Source organism: Sinohyriopsis cumingii, chromosome 18 (genome assembly GCF_028554795.1).
Source record: "Sinohyriopsis cumingii isolate HCF-2022 chromosome 18, ASM2855479v2, whole genome shotgun sequence".
NCBI lineage: Eukaryota > Metazoa > Mollusca > Bivalvia > Unionida > Unionidae > Sinohyriopsis > Sinohyriopsis cumingii.
The window spans coordinates 1,074,230-1,099,046 of record NC_142978.1 but is presented as its reverse complement, the minus strand read 5'-3'; the positions used below and the strand labels follow the sequence as shown (position 1 = coordinate 1,099,046).

At 33.9% G+C, this 24,817-nt stretch overlaps 1 protein-coding gene across 3 annotated transcripts in view; it reads left to right on the top strand.

Moving 5' to 3' along the window:
* Positions 1-22,999, top strand: part of LOC149775951 (uncharacterized) — an 88,548-nt gene extending 65,549 nt beyond the window's left edge. For 2 of the 3 annotated variants that reach the window (XM_089942810.1, XM_089942809.1), the window contains 3 exons: positions 13,773-14,055; positions 20,214-20,366; positions 22,236-22,999. In XM_089942810.1, coding sequence (XP_089798936.1) covers positions 13,773-14,055; positions 20,214-20,366; positions 22,236-22,336 — 537 coding nt within the window. In that variant the 3' untranslated portion in view covers positions 22,337-22,999. The remainder of the gene's footprint in view (positions 1-13,772; positions 14,056-20,213; positions 20,367-22,235) is intronic. The other variant, XM_089942811.1, reaches the window with a different exon arrangement.
* The last annotated feature ends 1,818 nt before the right edge of the window (positions 23,000-24,817 follow it).

Sequence of the window (24,817 nt, the reverse complement as noted above, 5' to 3'; positions counted from 1 at the left end):
CTGAAATACAAATAGTTACGGCTGCTGGTGCCATCATTGTCACCGCTGATAATATCACACCAGTTCCAGCAACAACAGCGGATACTGAATAAACAATCACATCAACGATAACTAATCGTCGTCGATATTTTTGTACTTTTACTGTATATTGTTCGACTCGATCTTTTAGCGCCGCCTGCCATTCACGCGCTTGATTGTATCTGTATTGTGCACCGTCCATACATTTTTATGCAGTAACCAATTGAGGTGTTTCAGCTACAAATTCCAAACACCACCAGTAAGATTTTGCTGGTAATTTCTTATCATCTGCTTCCAGGAAAAAAATTTCTTCGGTTCCGCTATTTAATATAACAGATACAACCCCGGAAAACCTATCCGTTGAATGACGCCATGGATACGTTGTAAATATCTCAAATCGCGCACCACTGAACACAGACAACCTGTACACGCCAGTGACTGTTGCGGTATATTTGATGGTTTTATTTTGCTGCGACCATGTTGCGAATCCCGATGATACAGTGCATACGATGTTTGTGTCTGGGAGTTATTCCGGCTGAAATTTTAATCAAATTGGTTTTATTAACGATCTCAGAAATCCCCGCTACGATGTCTTGCTGTGTTCGTTTGATCGTGTCGATGTTCGTATTGATATCAGCGAGATTTATGTCAACGGAGTGCGGAGTGCCGAAGAATTCTTCTGCGGTTCTTTGATGGTTTCTGCGAAATCTTGCAAAAGCGCCCACGTGAACGTCATACTCGGCCCGCAGCGTGGATAATTTACCATCTACGGTGTCGACATATTTTTTTTGTTGCTGCATCTTCGTCGGATGTTGGATCTCTTAAAACCACTATTTTATTTCCGTTCATGCTGAGTTCACCCGTCATTGTGTCACCGGTATTTCTCACACGATGAGCAACGCTTCTTGTAATTTCATTTCTAATTGTTGCAAATGATACACTTGAATCTCTGATTTTGCCGCTGTCAGTAAACACAGGAATATTATCTGTAACTGCACAGAGTACTCGTCGAACTATATCATTCCATCTGATATTGCTCGTTTTTAGTTTACCATATCGATCTTGAAAAATAACGACCTCATCTGGATCAACTGCAGCCAGGTTCATAATATCAGCGAGTTCATCTTTAGTCGCATACTTCGACAGATCAACACTCTTAACGCGGAAAGATCTTCTTCCGTAAATATCAACCATTATATATGATCCAAGATCTATTTAAAACGCTTTACGCGCAACGAATCGGTTGCTTGTATAATCATGCACAACTTTATGTGGCGGTTTGGATGATTTTGATATAGCGTCGAGTACATTAATTACTTCACGGCCGCATATTGGCGAATCTGTCATTGTTTATGTGGGTAGCGTTGAATACCAAACTTTGGAACCTCTGGTTCTTGCGTGGAGTGGTGCGACATACTTGATAAATTCAGCAGGTGGAGCTAACCCGTATGAATCAAAATAAACGATTCCACGTGGATCAACCGCGTATGATACCCAGTGAGTACCGGGTCCTGTAGTCGAGTCTAGATTAATAATACCTGTTTAGAGTTTGTTTGGTTGTTTTGGTAATTGATCTCGCATAAAAACACCTCTAAAGGCTTTTATTTTTAATCGTTTAGCAGCATCAAGTAAATTAAAATTTGATGCTGGAACATCTAACGTGGGAGCCTCAGACCGCTTCCCCAGCGAGATCCCGGCGAGATCCCGGTAATCTTAGGCCGCGTCCCTTTTTTTGCCATATCGTCCACCAGTTGCTTTCTTTAGAGCCATTCCAGCAGCTGTTCCAACAGCACCTAACGCGGCTGCTTTTGCTACGGCTGGAGCGGCAGCAGCTATTAACGCTGGAATAGCCGCAAGAAGTGGAAATATACCACCAGTTTTAACCATGTCTTTGATGGCGCTCGGAGAAAGACGTAATTGAACTACTCCAGTTTTTGATTCTAGGGCTTTATTAAAATGTTTAATCTGATTATTTGTCAACGATAATTTGTTTGGACCACCACCCGTCTGATCTCGTTTTAGTGATATTTTAGTTCCGCATTTGCTGGTGGTTTTTGATTGAAGCTTTTTGACCTGACCGGGAGTCAGAGTAACATTAACATGACTATACGACATTTTTATATAAATAATATTTTTCAGAATAATTAAAGATTTTCCACTGGTGCATCAACGACTCTCATTCGACCACTACCACCTTCAAGTAACATGGCTTTATCGCTGAGTATGACCGCAATTGCTCTATAATTAGCACTACCTGTATTCAATGTTGCTTTAAGATGGACATCAACGACAGATTGTTTTGATAGATCAAGATGTTCCAGTGAAAAATAATAAATCAGATACAAAGTTCTGAAATCATATTGTGATATTTTCAAACCGGTATCAACATGTTGATCACGTCCCATGAATGATATTAAACGATGATATGCACGTCCTATACGATTCTGCTCATAATTTAGTTGTATATTTTCTGTTGGTTCTTGTTGTCCGTTTATCCGTAAAGAAATATATGTGATACCTATTTTATCAAATATCATATGAGAGTGAACTTGTGAGCCTAATCGATTAGTTTCCTGAAACGCAACAAAAATATGTCGCGGTCGCAACAAAAATATGTCGGGTGCAGAAACACCCTGTTGTGATGCTATATGCCATGTAAACTGACCGTTAACGTTAGTTTGCATACTATCTGTGCTTGTTGTTAACCATGACAATAAGGATTTACCACCAGTGTCCATGAAAGAAATTAATTTTTGTTCTACTGCGATCGTTGGAGTCATTACCGGCATCCACAGTGAAAGTTTAGACAATATTACTTTACCAGCATCACCAACAGGTCTCCACAGAGCATCGTTATCATCACCTTTTCGCACAAGAGCAACCGTGTGTCTAGCTCCAAAAATAACCTTTCTAAAATTTCTACAAAATCCAAAAATATGCGATAGTGGAGTTGCACATGAAAATCTTCTATTGTCTCCTAGTAACATATTTTTACGTGCTGCAAATCCCAAGTTGAAATTTTCGCTAGAACCATGAACCACTGGGGCCACATCAGCATCAGCGTTATTGGCAAAATTTCTTGGTCGTCTTATATTATACGGATCGCTTTCAGGGTTATTGGAGTTATCTTTCACAAACATCATTGTAGGACCTGCTGATCTTGTATAATCATCAGAATATCTTGCTAATCCTATTATTGTTGTAGCAACGTCTACATCTTTCTGAATCGATTCAATATTTGTTCCATCGATCATATAAGTGGCGCTATCAAACAACGCCATAATCCCATTGTTGACAAAACCAACTTTTACTGCACCTCCGTAATTAGTGTCATCCGTTTTTATAATTGTACCTTCTACCTCAAGAAAAGCCTCAGCGGGTAAAAGGTATCTACTTGTATCATGAACTTGTAGTTCAATTCTTCCACGTTGATCTGGTATTCGTGCCTCATAAGAATAAAACTGATAATCACGTACCGATTCATCTTTAAGGACAGGTGCCTCCATATCAAATGCTTCATCGGATTCACGTTTAAACATTTTATTATAATTATTTTCGTCTAACACGAAAACCGTGTTTGGACACTCCACTTCCTGATATCATGCTTGAAATATTATTTCCTGATTCACTGAGTCTTTGATCTATCAAATTTGATGATATATTTATTTCTGCCTCTTCAGATAATTCCGCTAGTTTTTGATTTGCAGCCTGATTTATTATTTTGCTTACGTCTACGGGCATAATTTCAGTACTTGCCAGTTTCACTGGTGGTTGTTGTTTTCGTCGCAATAATCGTGCTAGTCTTTCTTTGATTGCCGAAAACGCCTTACCAGCAACATTGACAATTGCTCCAGGAGCTTTTTCACGAACAATATCGATAGCTTTCATCGATATTTGTTTTGCAACGGGTGCTGCTTTTGGAGCTATCCTTGTGAATAATCCCCGCAGAACATCACCAAGTCCATCTCCGTAAGTAGCTCTGTAGATTGGTAATCGTGAGTTCACCGCTCTGGCCTGTACAGGTTTACGATGATTATGTATGATCATCTTTTTTAATTTACCATTTATCTAACAATTAGTCATCAACAAGTTCATCGATAAGTTCTCGGTAAACTCCGATATCCATGATACCGCCTTGAAATAATCGCCGACAAATATCAGCTGCTTCATTAATTATTTCTGGTGAATTATTTCCGGCACGTTTTCCTCCAATGAGAACTTCTAACCATGACACGTCATTGAGGATATTATCAGGACAAATAAAATTATTTCCTTCTGATGTAGTCAGGAACCCACTTCCTACAGCGCTTGGAGGATCATCGTCAGGATCTCTTTCTTTACCCAGTGAACGTAATTTCTCCTGTTGTTTAGTTTCTATATCTCTATATATTTCTTCTTCTTGTTTCCATTTTTCTTCTGCTTTTTGTTTCATTTCCTTTGCCATCTGCTTCCTTTTCTCTCTAGATGGTTTCAACATCAATTGCTGTTGTTCTATTTGTTGTAAAGGTGGAGGAAGTTGATACTGGGCGAGTTGTTCTTGTTGTTTCAGTCTCTCTCTATAAAGGGGCGAGTTGTTCTTGTTGTTTCAGTCTCTCTCTATAAAGTCCTTTTACTTCTTCATTAAGATTTTTATATTCTTGACCTCTAGCTTGTTTTTTGTTGTAATATACGCGATATATATATTTAATAAGATTATCATCATTTACTTTTTCATAATGGGGTTTTAAAATACTAGATTTATTAAATATACTATTTAATATTGCTTCGGGTAATTGTTCTCTTTTAGTATTTCTAATTTCTTCAGCAACCCCTTTCCTAAATTTTGCAATCAATTCTAAGTTTTTTTCTACTAGTTCGGGTTCAGGTGCATGTTCTTTTTGCACGTCGGCGACTTCAGTACGAAGTTTTCCAATTTCTTCAAGTATTTCCTCACCAACAGGTGGAGGTTGAGCCGCAGCTATTTCCCTGGCTATGCCAGGTGGAAGATCTCGTAAAATCTTCTTTGTCTGTTTAGTTCTTCTTGCTATTTTTTCAGTTTGTTCTGCTGTTTGTTTTGATACCGGAAGAAGATCTTCTTTGATGACAGCTGTAACCTTTTCAGTAGCTGCAGTGACGGGTTTAAACAGTTTTTTAGTTTCTTCTTCGTACTCAACTTGTGCTTCTTGCTGCGCTTGTAGATTTTTTCTAAATGAGTCTCTGACAGGAAGAAATGTTTTAATTGCTTCTAATCGTTCTCGTGCCATTCTTGCAGTATGAGATTCTGGATATACCATTATTTTAAATATAAAAATTTTTTAACTGATATCAGCAGAAGGGGTGTAAATTTAATTAAACAGATATCATTCATATAATAAACAACTGTGCGTGGTTAATTCAAGGAACAACAAATAAATGCAACAAAAGGTGCCGTGGAGAATATTGCCAAAAACATAATTATATTTTAAAGAAAAATCCTCATGCTGGTTCACGAAGATGTGTTGGATGTAACAACGGCGTTAGAGGATTATATCAGATTTGCAAAAATTGCGGTGGAGATCGATACAGAAGTTTGATGAACTATTACAGAAAAAGAAAGAACATAAATCCAAAAATAGAAAAACCACCATCAGAACTTGAATATTACTTGAAGAACAAAACAAAAGATTCCCATGATTCAGATGATGATTCTCAATATTGATAGCAGCAGAGAGGGTTCGTCTACAATTCTGTTTGGGATGAACAATAATCGTAGACGTGGTATTGACCTCTATGAAGGGTTACTATTTTTTTGGTCTAAACACAAGAGTGACCATTCCAATAAGTGGTCTGTTCACTCTCTCTGCTGCTGTTTGACATGATTTGGTTGTCATTTTGCAGAGAACGTAAACCATGTTTGAATAAGATCCTTCCAGAAACCGTGAGGTCATTATCTAATTATATATTTAACAAAATCAATCACAAATAATATATATCAAATATATATGGCCACAGAAAGCTCAATGATTTTAGTTACCAGTATTGCAATTGAGCTTATTTATTGAGGTTGCTTTTAAATGAAAACTTTTTAATGTTCCTTGAATGAATACATTTGATGAAAAAATATATGTAGCGAACGTTGGTTCTAGTCTGCTGAACAGGTTACGGATATGGCTGATCTAACATTCGCTTCAATAGTCTGGGCAACGCAAGGCCCTATGATTAATGTACCAGTAGTTGTGAGGACTCCAAGTTTATTCTCTGTGTCCTATAGTGATTATTTGCAATACCGCTAACACGCGTATATTTCAAAAGAAATAAAATTAAATCCAATACTTGTAGCAACGATTAAAAGAGTCCCTATCGTCCCACTATCATATTATCACATCATCGGAATGGATGGAGTAAAATCTGTTATAGGTACGGGCACTCCAACACTCGATCGTAGAGATCAAGAAACAGACACTATTCCATATTTGTAAACCAACAGGAAGCTGCAACAAATCGATGATAATTTTAGTCCAAAAGTACTAGATATTATTACTAATTTGCTCTTATTTCGGGACAAATCACCCCAGGAGATGGATTAAAACAACTTACCACTACATATAAATCTTGTCTTGGTACTAAATTTAACACTTAGTCCAATCCTAATATTGCAAAATTATTTAGCTAGACAAAAATATGTAATGCTGAATTTCGGTTCTTTATATAAAATTATTAAACATTTTTGATACATACTTTTAAAAATATGTCAGCGATGACTTTTTGAAAAGACAAAAACAAAGTGTGATATTAGAAAGTCGGCCGAAGAAACTGAACTGGGCAGAGTTGATGGAACCAAATGCTTTTGGCGTTGACATATACACATGTACTAGAATTAATAAAATCAGGTTAACAGTTTCGGGTTCATTTCAACATCTTAAAACTGCTGCTTGGACGTAAAATTATTTACCTGAGCATGAATTCAAATCATATAACAATAGCATAAATATAGTTGCAACAATCTCAAAATTCCTCAAGTGCCTGACTAGAAATAGCTAATGGGGAGAAATGCTACATGATTGTACGCCAGAAAAATACAAAAGTGTGCACCAATATTTTGCGGAGTACACATATTGTGATGCATTTAGCCATCATTACATTGTACAGTCTAATATTGGCATACATTGTCAACTGATGTAATTAATTCTGGAGAAAAAATATTAACCCTACATTTTGAAACTAATTTGTATGATATAGTAAATGCCTGATAGATAAAGTTTCAATAAAAAATTAGATTATATAATGATTAAGTAAGCCACATATTAATTACACGGTATAAAACAAAACGTATATTACTCGGTGTGTTCGACGGTACCAAACACTCACTGCTGAAAATACTTTGAAGCTATTAAATCTATGACAGCAAAGCTAAATCGTAAATAAAATCTCTGGACATGTTCAGCAGTTCAAAATTGGAATAGGACTGCGTTGTTTGTGGTGACATTATCTTTCTATTAGTGAGTGATATTGTTATGCATGAATTGTATCGGTGGATACTACAAGAGTTTACAAAAATGCAGCAGCTAGTATAAACTGTTGCTAAGCCCTGTCATAAATTCTTAATTTGTAAAGAAAAACATTTTATCAAAGACACAGTTAAAATGCCCAGTCTTATTATCGCACGTTTCAGCAACATTGACTGGTATTTATTTGTGGTACTTTCATTTGCAATCAACTTTGGACTGCTTAACGAAAATCATGTTATCTTGCAATCTTATTCCAAAATTAAGGTTAAAAAACATATATTTGAGTCATTGTTTAGAATATTTTGCACCGACCTTAAAATTACATTTGTGCTACGAAGCATAAGGAGGTGAAATGTCTTAGGTTGAAAAATCGCTTGAGAGTATATTTTTAGAATAAATATTTACCCAAAACATAAATAATCATAAACGTTAAGAAAGCCGGATTTCGTCTCTATTGGAAACAGTAACTTATGTCAATTATAATGCTTATAACAATACAGATGTCCGTATTTAATTAATTTCAAGATGTCTAAATGTTACCTGTATCGATTATTTTGCTTGATGATATAGATCTCGAACACTGCTTGTACTACGTGCTCTATAAGACAGTATTATACCTGTACATGTGTTCCTGGAAATTTTTAATGGCCGAAATAAACCTAGAAATTTCCAGGAACACAAATACAGGTACAAGACTGTCTCTATCATACGTTGTGATGCAAACGTCTTTTCTTTTCCATACACTGAGTTACCAACTGTTACTCTAAAGCACCTGATACAATCACAAAATATAAGAACTACACATTAATCATAACACATTTCTATCATCGCAAATATAGGTAGAGGATTATAGTTGTCATTTGTTCCAATAAAAAATGTCTGGCACAAAATCTAACAGTATGGCATTTAAGAAGCCACAACCTTAGTTAATTTTTTAATCCCACTAGTAGTAGCGATTACAGATTATACATGCCATTTTTTTTTGCCGATTCGCAACGTAAACTGCAGAATTGAACGAAACTAGATCAAGAGCACTAGACCCTTCGAAAGAAACAATCAGGCAACAAGGGATGGGTATTTGAGTAATGAATAACTTTTGATGGTTCTGCAATCTATTAGAAATCGACAACTAAACGTATTGATTGATATCTACCATTAGAGTAGGAAGTAAAATAAAAATACGCATTTATCGCCCTTTTTCTAGTTATAATTGTTTTAATCGGCTACGTGTTTCTTTTAATTTTTTTTTTTGCATCTGTTGAAATGCATCCTAATGAAAATATACAACCCTCTGCAACAACCAAAAACACCTCAATGCATTCAAAGTATAAATCAAACACATCCCGGTATTACAACTATCCCAAGTACTTTTATTAAACCCGTAAAATATTTACAGGTTGTCTTTCCAAGTTTAGGCTGTAATTTAGATTTGTACAGGATAGTTTTGATATACGTTTAGGTATAAAAGAGAAAGGGGAGCTTAGTAACTCGCTGATAACTAATCTGGGTAGAATGCCAATTAAAGACATTATATTTTCAACTTAGACGGCTTTATCAAATATTTACATAAACTACAAAGATATGAAGTTACCAACTATTGTAAGAAGCAACACGAAATATATATTGCATTAAACCCCCGACAAACATAGATCACTAGAGTTCTTTCCAAATACTAAGACCACAGCTTTTGTGTTTATTATATAAAGAAATAAGATTCAGATTTCGTTAAGCATCAATAACATAACGGTTCCCTGTCCTCTCTTCTTGTCTGTTCTCCCATAGGATTTAAAATTCGAATTACGCTAGAAGAAAGCAGTGATTCTATTCTGCATTATTTGCTCAATCAATCAGCGCACAACATACAGCAACGGAACTCTTTGTTACGAATATGCATTTAGAGAAAAAGTTCGCTGACATAACTGCTAATATAACTCAAATAAAATACCTGACTCGCCTGAATTAGTCTTAAATATAAACATAGATCTAGAGTGATAGGTGAATAATTCAAAATAAAAGAATATTGGTTACTATTGAAAGAGTACCCACTATGATATATTCTAAAACGAAAGTTTCCTTTTGGCATCCGCTCTCTGAAACACTGAGTATTTCCTACGAAAAAATTGGAGTTAGGAATGTGAATCCGAATAATAAATTATGCATTTGAAATGCATAACAAGGAATTTCAGATACGTAAATATTCACGTACCTGCACGGATGATATCAAGAATGATTTAAGCGGTGATGTTAGTGTTGAAAATAATTCTAAACTTCTGAAGGATATGTTTCACATAAATACTGTAAATAAATGTATGAGATAGGTTTTGGAATAAATGAAAAATGTTTAAACGTTAGTCTTAAACGTGCTTTCATTATAATTAAGGTGTTTGCTATATATTTAGGATATGACAATCAACACTTATTTATCAATCTTATCCTGATATTATGAGTGTGCTACTGATGTTAAAATAAAATCTTTTTAACCAAGCAACTACCCAGATTAAAAAGTAACCGATTGATAATCGAAGCCTATCTCCTGTCTGTTGAAAGTAGCTCTCATTTTCTGGGCCGTATTAAAACAAAGAAACACTGTATTACCTACACAAAGCTCCATTTCTTTTAGGTGTAAATGACGCTAGAACTGACTAAAATAGGCACTCAATAATATATTGATATAATATTTCAAACGAGCTTCATATCATGATAATTTAAAATGGTATAAAAGAAACTAAATGGAAAGTGCTATACAGTTTTGATTTGCTTTCACTATTTGATTTCATAATTACAGTGTGTCCATCCTTGATAAATCATGGTGATGTACTTGACATGTAGCAAGAGTGTTTGGTTGAAACATACCAATGAACCAATATTTTATTTTTGATTGATGATTATGGTTAAAGATGCGATTTTTAACTTTACGTCTGTACAGGGCCAACTAGATATTAACATTTTGTGACTTTATACGTTTTGTGGCAGTCACTAAAGAATTAATGTTTGGATCATATTACATAGTCTCAGAATCACAATGTAGAAAATAAAGGAAAATAATGTTAATAATAGTTTGTACAGTTTATAGTTAGGCCACATTTAGGATGACATAAAATGGTATTAATTCTATGAATTCACACGATTATTATGTTGTTTAATATTTTATGATCGTAACGGTATAGTGTTGACATGATTTAAAAACGTCTTATACACTTTTTGCCATTGGATATGTTTTTCTGAAATGAGATTAACCGGGAAAAAATAATTGTACCCACAATGATAATAGTTATTTTTATTAGACACGATTAAGATATGAACATGAATAATCTCTTCCAGTTTCGTTATCCTCACAAATCGATTTACATTTTTTGATTTGATGGAATCGGGAAACCTTGTTTAGCCGAATGACGTAACACGGCGGCTCTGGCTCAATATAAAACAAACTATGGCCAACATAAAATGCATAGAGGAAAAACATGAATACGATGATTATTAAGTCAGCGAAAATAAGTTATATTCCCATAAAACCTTATTTGTTAACGAAATGAAACCCGCGATAACGTTCCACACTTTCGTTAAAAGATGAAATAAAATGGAAAACCTCAAGAGATTGCTCGTGAATCGTACAAATAGCTTAAAACTGCGAAACGGACATTTAGAAATAGTCTAGAACAGGAAGAACTGTTATGACGTAGTTTTCTTCAAAGACGCAGGTGACGAAGCCGAAATAGACTTGAAGCACTTTTTAAGCTTTGCAACAGAGAACGTAACAAGGATAAATCTTGTAAATGTTATTGTACGTTCAGGCTACCTTGTAAATTGTGTACAGAGAAAATAGTTTATGTCTCTTTAAATTGATGATTTTACATTTTAATAGGTAAAGTTTAATCATATGAGAGCCTTTCGAGAGGAAGCTGCACATCTAAACGATTAATGTTGTTACGACACTGTCGTCAAAACCTAATTAACATAAGGAAGCAAATCAACAAGTTTTTGTAAAGCTTAACAAACAATTTAATTATCAAAGTTATACACTAAAATTGTAAGATGAACTTACTGTATTATAACTTGAGTACAAAATAACCCTAAAATATTGTATTCGAGTCCAAAAGAATCGAATGTTCCGAGTGATTTTCAGATCCTCGAATGCAACAGCCTGGCAATAATCCTGATGTATCAAAATGGCACTGTCCATACCTTTTTTGATTCATTCTCAATCGTCCCAGAATAGTATTGTGGTCCTATGAGCACTTTGTTATTCTAAAGAATAATGAAAACACACGTTTCACTCAAATAATATCTAAACACGTTAAATATGTATGGAAATGGATGTTACAACAAGAACATAAGAAATAAGAATGAAACAATTGTCCATCTCTAGACATATATATAAACATATGCCATGAAAATGCATTTTCTCCTACTAGTTACCTGACGTTTTCGCAAATATCTCACATCGTTAAAGAACCCACCTGTCCAAGCCTATCAATCGGAAAATAACTTAATTCTTCTAATAACCCACCTGACCCCGCCAGCCAATGAGAAATTACCCCAAAATTATTAACCGGTTGTATCATTGATATTATTATTACTAATGACAAACACCTAAGTCAATCCTATTTATAAATCGTACTATCTGTACTCTTAATATCTTAAAATACGATTTTATATATATATATATATATATATATATATATATATATATATATATATATATATATATATATATATATATATATATATATATATATATATATATATATATATATATATATATTGTATTATAGATGATCATAACAGTTTAGTCATAACCAATAATTACACATAACATAAACAAAATCATGCAGCAAGCCTTACAAAAATATAGGTATACATAACACTGTTTTGTACACTTCGATTACTTGTACATAGCAGATTCATTCTGTTAATGTTAGTTTCTTATATCAGTTACGTCTGAAAAGAGGAAAAAGAGATTGATGATACTGGGCAATAGTGGCATCCTGTCTATTAATATCTGATGTAGAAATTTTCCTGCTGATTATCTTGAAATCTCTTATAATCACTGTGATACGGTATGCCTTAGCCGCGACTTTTTTACATTAGTCTTTTACTGAAATTATCATTGATACAATGTATGGTGGCATACTGCACTAATCATGAAAAACAACATTAGTTGGTTGAAATGGTGCGTGTACGTAAAATGAAAGCTTTCTTTAATCGTTAATTGTGCTTGTCATGTAATGGATACTAAACTTAATTTAATTCAAGATCAGAAACCCACATAAAGTTTTTGTTCAGGTCCCTCAAAGACTTGAGCAAATGATTTATCGCTTTTGTTCCGTGCCACAGATAACACACGTCATTCACACGAGTGAAAATAAATGGAAATATCATTTATTGTGATCTGGTTGATTACTTACATAAAATAATTGGTCTAGTTAAAAGTATCTTCTGGTACACCCAAAATGGTTTCCTCCGGCAAAGGTTAAAATACTTAAAAGGCAAACATTTGGAGGCCATGACGTCACATGACGAAATTGGTATCAATACGGATAAGAAATAATCTAAATTATAAAGTCGCATCATAATAGGTCATCATTTTGACATGCATATTTGCCAAACCAAACGTGCAAATAATTAGAATGATCAGCGACACAAAGGCATACAAATATCCACGTTGTGTATTTGAGGTCTTTATTTATTACTATTTCTCTCTTTCGTAATAGGTAGACTTTATATGTAGTTATGTAGATCAAATTCTCTCCTTTGCATGTGATTTTATCAGCTTGATGGCGATATTTCCACCCGTGAACGTGCGCGTAAAGGATTGTGTAGTACACTTTTTCTGTTTTTGTTTACCTTGTTGTCTCGTGTTCTTCAGAGAATGATTGGAAACGCACAGTTCGAAAGAACAACGGTTGTGTAAAACATGTTTTGGTGCTGCGTGTATTACTATATTTTCAATTGTATATTGGACTCATATTATAACACTAATATCAATATACAGACTTTCCAGTGTATACTTCTAAAATATTTTCAGGAACCCAAAGTTATTTGTGAATTAGCTTGGAGATTACCGTGTTGTCCTACTCCCTATCAGGCTGATCTCGATGTTCACTCCTTAAAAGCGTTACTATGTACTTGAAGTAACAAAAAGAATTTGAAGTAGGAGGAACCGTGGGATTTTATTTTTAGGCAGTTTGTCAAGGTTAAAATGACCATACAAGCTAAAAATAAAACTCCTTTGTCAGTATTTCTTGGTATATACATGTAACTAAATCAATATATTTTCCTATCCTGCAGATGAAAACTTATTTCAGCCAGTTCTACAATGACCTGACAGAAGACAACAGTAAAGGTGACTTTATTAACAGCATCTACCGTAAAGGCGAAGATGAAGCCTTAAACAAGGCTCTTTCCAGGGCCTGGCAATCACTTTCTGATCCCGAATATAAGATGGAAAGTTTGGGTATTCCATTATCTAATTGGAGTGATATATCCTCAAGTGGCTTCATCGAATTCTTGAGGAGCGATCACACCAACTTTTGGGCAAAATCTTATCCGGCGTTGTTTCTTACAGATTCAGGTACAATTACTGACAAAAATTCCAATATACGCATGTTATAATATGTCAAGTACCCTGACTTGTAAGCACAACATATTATACTCCATTCGCATGCACTGTTTTACATGCGTGCGCAACTGTATATATCCAAGTATATTTATAGAGAATTTAAATTTTGTCCTCTAAAAGAATCTGTATTCATACATTTGCGTAGTTTTGAATTTACGCTGTATACATAGGCCGTGCAAGTAAGTGTTGTACGACATACAGTTAAACTCAATTATTATGTTAGTCACCACATCAAATAATTTGAATGCATTATATCCTTGGAACGTTGGTGGGTGTATATGACGCACGGAGAGACTGATCTACTTGAGCAATATTAAATGCCTTCGTAGAATATGATGGCATCGTAAAAAATCACGCGACATGCAAAATCAAAATAAAAATGTTCCTTTTGTCTCCACCAGCCTTGTAAGCAAATAGATGTAAATATCAAAATAAATATCATGTTAGGTGAAATAATCCGACTGCCTTTTCATACATGTTCAACCATTTCATGTCCTTATCAGTTTGTGTTTGATCGGAGTGGGACTTAAGTTGACACTTTCACACATTATCACGATGAAGAAAGGGGACCCAAGTGCCTTTCCTTCGAACACTTAGCCAAAGTATGCAATCCGATATCTTTTGATTTGGAACCAACTGAACCACAGCGCCTTACATAGGGTTGGGAATTCGCGTTCATTCTGTCTGAGACAAAAGAGAGACTAAATGACATGAGATTTAAATCAATGGTCACCTCGGAAATCAATGCTCCGCTTCACCATTTACGAGTCTATTTCTTTATAGTACAAAGTTTTTCTTTGAAAACAAAACTTCAGTACTTGACACATATGTATTTAATGTGAAAAGTTCATGAATACAAAGAGTGTCGAGGTTTTAAAGAGCTCTTTTAGTGTGTTGTAAATTATTTATGTTTGCTACTATGTCCGGTAAATTCTTCTGTTATTTCTCAATAATACCACATTTATACCTAGATGTCAGTGAAGATTACGGATCAGCAATCCCCGCATTGGTGATCCGTTATTTCCACTGATATCATGGTATAGTTCTATTAACATTCACGTTTAAATACTCTTCAGAGTGGGTATTTTGGCAAAAAATGTATATTGACTGTAAAATGAATCCTTGGTAGTTACTGCTACCACTACCAAAATAAAAAATTTCTGAAAACAAACAATCAACGGTTTTATTCAGGGCCACCTGTTTCTCTTAGAAAAAGACACTACACAATGATTGCAAGATCAAGTAAAACTGAAACCCCTTTCTCCTTGATTCAATGGCTCTCTCGTTTCAGTGTGTATTTAAGTATTGTATCAATATTATAAAAAGATCAAGACGAAGAGGCATGTTTTATTTTTAGCCATTCTCTTTTGAATCAGAATCACAATGAAAATGCAAACATTTCATTCTCTCACATTCTGTCTCTGTTTTCAATATCTTTAGTAGCATGCGTTATGTCTCTTCACTGTCTTCCTGTTGCCTTGATATCAGTTCTTGTATTTCTAAAGCATTCTTCTCCTCCCGCTTTTCATGCTTTTTCTCTTTTTTCATACTACACTCCGAAGACCAGTTTCCTTTCTAATTGACAATAACATTCGGTATATTCTCCTTTTCCACTCGTTCACCTGTTTTTCCATTGCATTGACATTGAATACAATATCCAGCCCAATATCCTTTCATTGACAAACGTAACAGGTACTTTACTTTTGTCTCAAGAGGACTAGCTTGTAGTCGTATCCAAAGTATACCTTGGAATGACTAGAAGAGCATCCCTTTGTTTACTCTTCCATCTTCTTTTTCATAGTATGAAAGCTAAATAAATTATACTCTTATCCTAAGAAGCTTTTGCTATGTATCGGTGTGTGTAAACTTCAGTCAAATTGCATTGTGGAATCAATATCAAACAATCCAACTTTACTGATGAGAGACCAGATGAAGAAACCAAGAGAAGACGACGACATTCCGTGTTGTATCATACGCTGTCTAAAGCTATAGCCCGGGCACATACCAGTGATTTCGAAAATGACACGAGCAAGCCTAAATAAACACACTCAACTTCTGACATAAGACCAAGAGATTCCAGATCCACCCAGACAGAAAGTCGTTGAGTAACTAGCTAAGATTATTATCAAATTCGATAGACGTACGAAATGCCTTCCAGACAATTTAGAACATGCCTTACACCTACGTGGTGAAATTAAAGAGTTCGAGTCTGAATTTCAACAAACAAATGCAGTTTCGTTCAAACTGACACGTCACGAGATCAGATGATTTTATCCCGTGCCAAGGTCTTGAGGCAAACGTAAGCCGAAAGGAATGAACCAAGAGGAATGGAAAAATGGCATGGGAGAGCACTAAAAATCGGAAAGAACCGAAACAATCAAAGACCGTGTGTAGAATTCCTGAAATGCAAAACTTAAATACTCTTGTCTCCTCTCTATACGTTGAAAATATATACTCAAGGGGTTTGTGGACCTTTCTTCGAAATGGAAATTACATCCACATATATCATTATCAAGATCATTTCGATAATATTACTAGTATTACAGGATGCACTTTGTATTGTGGGAAATGTGATCAAGGATTTGGCTATCGTATGCAACACATTCCGGAGGTGTTAAGTGTCCAAACAATCGATTCCTAAACGAATAGAATGAATTCGTTGCTTGACTTCTAAGCGAACCCATGTCAACCTCACTTCTTACGAACAACATTGCATAAAACAGGTTCAGCGAAGGAAAATCAGTGCGAATTAATCAGATTGTGTTCCATGTGAACACTTCAATAAAACCAATTCGTTCATGGCGCACGTTTTATGATTAAATAGTGGACTATGTGCATCAATGCTACATTCAAATGTTTGTGAATGAACTGGAGAAAGAGTTCATGGAAGACCAACACAAAAAGAGAAAATCAAGTAATTTTATATTTTTTTTACTATACACAAGAGACGGGAATTACTGTTTCAATGTCTGCGCTGCTCATTGTGCTATGTTGATTATGTACAAGAACCATTTATTCATTGTCCCAAGACCACTTGAGAAAATCCTTTCGATCTGTTTGCCTTGCCTCCCACGATGATGACGATGTAAGGATCCTATATAATTTCATCATGTGTGGTCTTTGATTACCTCAACTCCTATAGAATTTAAAATCAAAGGAAAAGCCACAACTTTTATTGATCCTAATCGCATTGACTTGTGTCTGAAAGTCAACGTTCTCTAAGCGATCAACATTTATCAAAGTGCCAATGTCTTCCGTTAACAATTTCATTGATTCGTTTTGTAAAGTGTCGAATTTTCAATTGTATTGAACCTTAAATTTGAATGCATTGAGCATTAAACTTTTATCACATTTAAACCAGAATTTTTTTTTGTGAAGGATCACTTCGACCTTTCCGCTTTTCTCCCCCGTGTCAGTGTTAAAACTTTTATGACTCAAACAAAAGACAGGGCTAAGTACTAGGACGCACAATTTCTAAAAGAGAACAACATTAAGATACGCAATTTTATTATTCCAATTGATTTTCTAGTTTTGATTGTTTGTTTGGGCAAATGTATTTAACATGACTAGGATCCATGTTAAATATCGTTTATTTAATTTCATTGAATCTGTTTATGCTAGAGTTGTTATGCAATTTATCTCTTTAATTTTACAGTTAACAGATTATTGATAAAATTGACGATTGCATGCTATCCAAGTTTTCATAAATTTAGGATTTCATAGGGTTATATGAAATAATTTCCTTTGTCTTTTAGGATGAAACTGATTATCTTGAGTTAACGATCATCGCATATTTATATCTGATTTTGTAATTTTTAAATAATTTTGTAAGTTAGGGATTGCTGTGTGATAGAATTTTGTGAATTTAATGCAATAGTAATCGAGTATGTGGTAGTGTAAATAGATACAGTAATGTTAGATATACTGCTCACTTGTTTATTTATGGTCGGTCGCTCTGAAGTGAGTGATGATCTATCGGATTAGTTCAGAATTTGTGCAATGTTCTGATATTATTTATGCTTTTGAGTAAACGTAAGGGAATTTTATGTACGTATAGAAAGTGATACGCATAACGATTTATGGGTAATTTTGTGCTTTACGGAACAGCTTTCTTGGGAGAGGCGGAACAGTCAGAAGACGGAAGTCCGAAAAAAGAAGTGACGGGTTCAGAATAAAGGACTAGGAAGTCCAGAAAGGAATGAAGCGTTCGGAATAGGAAGGCTCGAGGAAATAGGAAGACGTTGGTACACGGTCAAGGGAGGAATGTGATGCAATTAGTCGTGGACATTGCGCTCTTTTCAACCACTCGTTATTCTGATGAAATAAATCGAAATAAGACACTGCTATTAAATGATGATGACATAATTTAAAATGAACTGGAGTTGCTGCTATTAATTGTTATTGATTACAATTTGTTATTTTCTTGTCTAAGGGGGCTCGTATTGCATTATTTCTTCCCAATACTCTTGCTCAGTTCTCTGTTGATATACTGTCTTTCCACTTCCACTGGGCTATAAAACTAAGAGAGGTCATTCTCTAGATAACGCCAGCCATATCCAATTAATCACCCCTCTTACTAAGAGGGCGACGTTACACGTTTGTTTTGCGAAGTGAATCTGTAATCAAATAACGAACAATCTAGCAGTATTACGGCTAATATCCGTACTGTGTGTACCTAGAACATCTGTCAACGTATGGAAATAAGCCACGAACCCACATCTGGATGCTTCGGTAGAATTAGATTCTGACATGCTGGACACATTCAGCGACACAAAACTGACAGAATATTACTATTCTCACAATTTTGGAGACGAAGACCATGAGTACATCGGCAGTGTAGGGAAAAGTAAAGTCGCCCCCGACGAGTGGGCGGTATTTTACTCTTCCCATTGCTATTTGGATGAAGATTCAGTAAGAATTTAAATTGATGGGTAATCCAGCTTTGATGGCGGAGGAGACTGAGAACTCGAGAAAAACAGGTCTTGTGTTAGGATCATGTCTCCTCAAAAAAATATGTGGCGCCTTACTTAACCGGGAGGAAGGTGAGGGGAGGAACTAACCCAGCAAAGCAAGTCACAGAAAACAAACGACCGTTTCCAGGACCACCCAGATCAAGAAAAATACTAATCTTATTTTCGAAACCAATTTATGTTTTATATTTTTTTGCATATGTATAAATTTATTTGTCTATATCTATGTTGTTGAAAAACTAAACCGTAAAACCCATTTTACAACTTCTGTGTGATAGTATCTGCTTGTATGTAAAGGTATTGTTTTGTATCCATAAACAATTCCTACCTTATGAGAAATAGTATGTTTGTAAGTTTGTGTGTTTAATTGTGTATATTCCATTCCCTTGTTTACATCCTATACTTATCGCTTACTGGTACAGGTGATTGTTTGAATAGGAATCCGATAGCATGTCGTAGATTGTATATGTGGTGTGTTAGGATTGTAACCAAAGAGGGTCCTGGATGGTGCTCAAGATAGTGCGTTTTGGATCATGTCTAAAAATGTTGCCATTACATTGCTGCATAATGTGGTCATCATGGAAACGGCATATAACAAACACAAAGTTACCATTACATATCTCTTTGTTCTATACACAATTTTGTGCCCACGAACCCATTCCCACGTTAAACTCAAGAACATAATTAACATAGTATTTACCGCACGTCCCTTATGGATCCGCTCAATCCTAACATACGGCTCTAATGCTCTCCCTATGCTGACCCACAGTCACTTTCTATTACTACCCATACTCTCAATGTGTCTCAGTACAATGACATACACTCGCATGCTCTAGGGTACCGACATTTTGCTTTATTAGGTACGAATATATCATGTAACTCTGCTTAAACTGATGTACGACACACGTTATGTTACGTGCTCTGTAGCACTGAGGATACAATTCCTTAAGACATAATTAGACACTTTGTCCGATAGTTTGGTATCTGGTTAAAAACGAATCGATTTGGTTTGCAAATGGGGATGGACAATTTCTTCCATTCATTGTATGTACAGAACAGCATCTTATCCACCAAGTCAGCTTTCGGCCTTGCACATTATAGCACGAATGTAAATGAATTATAATTTTATTTAATTTTCAGGAGACCACCGTGGCGACATGTTTTACTGTTATCATCAACCTTGTGACAACCTGGATATCATGCTGACAGACGACAACCTAAAGTTTCTGGGAAAACAAGCAGATGCATTATACTGCAGTCTTCAGTATCTGGATGAAACGGGCAAGTATATATGTATGTATCTATATCTATCTATCTATCTATCTATCTATCTATCTATCTATCTATCTATATATATATATATATATATATATATATATATATATATATATATATATATATACAGAAGTTAAGAGCGACACTAACACTGGGTTTAGCTCAGTTAAAATTTTACATAATATATATTTAAAATTATTATTTCAGATGATGATTTTAAAGAAAGATGGTTGCTCTATCTATTCTTCTTAAATATTTTTTAAGTTTTAAATCAAATGATTATTCCAAATGTGACGAAGGATGGCATTTTAAATTTTAATCAAGTAATCTGGGTTTTATTTCGTATGCTAATTTTGTAAAAAGTACAAAAGATGGTTCTTATATACCTCATTTCAAAATATTTTTTTAGAAAACAGTTATTTTATTTTATATTTCAAACGATTATTCTAAGAATATGATTCACAATATTCTACACTGAATGTTAGCTACTATGGAAGAAACTGTGAAAATAACCATAATCCAGCTTTGTATCGTGAATAATGTATGGGCTTTTGTCACAATGCAATCAATAGCATGTCAGATAAACATCTTGTCTGTAAAAAAAATAATGTATAACGCTGGTTATTTCATACCAATATCTCTCTTTCATGTCAGAACCATTGTCGGGTTCATTGTAGCAGAAATGCACTTAATGCTTGATATCGGTATAGAGATACAAGATATGAATTAACTCTAACGGACTAAAATTGTTTCCTATTTCGCATGGTCCACCCGCGAAAACAAAAACGATTTTCTATAAACAGGTTATTAGTTCAAATGTTTATATTCTGGACACAAATGTCAAATTAGTTGATGCATGTGAATCACTTTAATATTGTAGCAATCAATCAGACTGTAACAAGAAATTGATACCTCATATTCAAATGCAACCGTATGAAAATATTTGTACAGATCAATAGCAAATTTAGGTTCTTCAAATGTCAATAATGTTTCCCATAGCATCTATCATCAATTTTATTTAATTTAAAATCTGTATTCTTTGTTGACCAAATGGAGGCCTTTAAGTACATACTCATTTGATAAAAGTCTTTTTCAGCATAAAAACTAATTCCAATACAGTTCTTCCATCAAGTCGTGTTGATACTCAGACAGATCACATTTATCAACATAAAATATTTCTGGAACCAATATATGCGAATGATAATTATAGTGCACGTATAGTGTACATTCCCATTCACATTAAAAATTGTAACATGCATGTGACTCTTCTGGTATATCTTCAATTTCATTTGGCAATTTATATTGCGTTAGCCATTTAACTGATTTTAGAAAATTGTAACATTCCCCAATGGAATAAAGTATACGTGAAAAATTACAACCTTCATGTGTTGGAGCATGTGGAGATAATATAAACATACAATTTTAAGTTACTTGCCATGAAATCTAATCGTCCTATCATTTTTGTAGGGTTTAGCGCCATCAGCACAATATAGGCTATAAATAAGTTTGTCGGTAAGGATAGACACACACACACACACACACACACACACACACACACACATATATATATATATATATATATATATATATATATATATATATATATATATATATATATATATATATATATATATATATATATATATATATATATATATATAATAAGTCAGTCCAACTTGATAATTACATTTTTATGTTCACTTTGAGGGTTATTTACCCAAAAGAAGGAGCAATGATTTCGAAGGACTGATCCCTGATTCACGTGTCATAGATGTTTTTCTTCACTCATGTCGCACTTTTTCTCTTTGTAATGCGTTACTGAATGTCAAGTTTTAATATTTGATCCTACAATAATATTGATTTAATTTTACTTCATTTTTATTGCAGATTGTGGGACACCAATAAAGGCAACTAATATTTACGCCACCAGAGCATGTCCATATTTCCTCATATTTCTGATGACTATGCTTCTTTTGATACTGGTTTAAACACAGTGTTATCGTATACCGTCAGAACATGAATCTGATATCACTCGCAATATATAGTCCTTTATCTGTGTTGTTCTCCTTTATAAAACGAGCTAAGCTCGACTTTTTGCCTACAATAGCGAATTTTGGGTAGAACTATATTTATTTGTCTGTTATAAACTATTATTTAATTTTCACAACCAAGCGAAAGAAAAAAACTATCACTTCTTTTTCTCACTATCTTCGTAGACTTCAAATTGTTAGAAAAAATCAAAACTTGCACGGACATTGTTCAAAGATTTTAATTTAAAAACGCTTATCTGTTTGTGTCATAATTGTTACGAAAGGTTACACTGTTTGATACTGATCAAAAAAAGATGAAACATGTTTTAGTATTCTTTTCATATCTTCGTATGATAACGTGTGTCAAAAACTATTGCATTCTATGATCAATTAAATATTCAATTAGGACATAGCCAAAGAGTGTTACTTACACAAAGACGGTATGTGTGTGTTTGCAGTAAATCAAATAGAAAAGGATGGAGAAATAGAGTATGATGAGTCAATTCATTAATGTGTAAAACTTAATAAATAACTGCTAAATGAGTAATATGTAATTTTTATTTTCTTATTTTGTTTGCTCATAAGTTGTTTTCAAGAATAAATATATATCTAAACTTTTTATATCTTCTTTTGTTCCACTTATTCTATTGCCCTCCATGTTAATTCATTGAAACTAATTTCACCAAATTTCAGGAACTACAATTAATTGTATATATATATATATATATATATATATATATATATATATATATATATATATATATATATATATACTACCTAGAAGTGAACCTTGATACACATTTGTGAAAATGGTTTCTTCAAAGCTCCATCACCTTGGTGCTGTTATATATCTGGGACAATACAACATATATTATGTTTGAAATCACTGCTGTAAGTATAGTGTTTATATTATTTTTCTTTGGCGAATTTTTGAATGAGTAAATTATATAAAATGTGAATGGTATTTATATAAAATAAAAAATTGTTCTTTCAAATAACACTTTAATGACGTTGCCTATATATTATAAACATGCTTGCACAGAACATCGAACAAATGAACCACAATGTCATTGTTGATCAATTTCTCATCACGTACAACCTACTTTGTTTCAATAGCTGTAAGATAACTTTATTACTAATATATATATATATATATATATATATATATATATATATATATATATATATATATATATATATATATATATATATATATATATATATATAATAATAATGATAATAATAAATGAGCATATGCGGGTAAATACCAGTATTTAATTACAGCTAGCGTTCTTGAGATCAAAATTTCAAAGTATACCCTAGGTAGCAAAACTTAAAAGGCCTGATCTTGTAATCAAATCTGATAGGAAAGTGTTTGCATAAGTTTCCTTTGTATAATGAGAGTTTCCTTATTCGAGGCATTATATTTTAACTATTTCTTGCTCATAAAAATAAAATACATTCTACATATTTTGTATCTGAAAATAATTTGATACTGATTTAAATCAACATAATTATTCAGTGTGCCTTTTAATTAGGTGAAAATAAAGCAAAATATATTTGAATAGATAAGCAATAATGGAAATTAAATCAAATTCCCAAAATGCCGTTCTGCCTCTCAACCGAAATATATGGGGTAATTGTTCTTTAGTCAATCAATAACAACGTAAACTATTTTTTAATAGTACTTTTGAACCAAACGTAGTCAAACACTAAGTTTGGAGTCCTCCAATCACTGACAGTATATTCACTTTTTGAGAGCATGCATTAACATACTCACTCACCCCTTGACTTAATTCTAATTCTAATTTAAATGCAATCATTTAAAATATATTCTAATATGTGACACATATACTTCAGATTCAAATGAAAACATACACACACGTATGCTACGTGCTCTATTAGCTTAACAATAAAGATGAACAGTGGGAACAAAATCATGATGAATGAAAAATATTATTAACTTTCCGAATCAATATTTCGCTTAACTAAATGTTCTAGCATGCATTCTCTCTCTCTCTCTCTCTCTCTCTCTCTCTCTCTCTCTCTCTCTTTCTCTCTCTCTCTCTCTCTCTCTTTAGTTCCTGGATTCTTGTTTCAAGGCGGACAACTCAATATATATTGTTCTTATATAGTGAAACCACATAATTATATAGGATATGCATGTATGCATATTTATGATTAAAACATAAAGCAAATTTGAATTAAAATACCTTTCCAAAATGCCAAAGTAAATATAGAATGATGATATGAAAACCGTTACATAGTAGTTCAAAATCTACTGAGGCAAAAGTCATATAATCTTGACTAAAACTAATATAGTTGCAAGTGTACTACGAAATATACAGATCCAATTAACAAATATGAATTAACAGGGAGGATATACTCAAAGAATTGTATGCGTTCCTTGCTTCTCAAGTCAGAGTCTGAAGTGTCGGT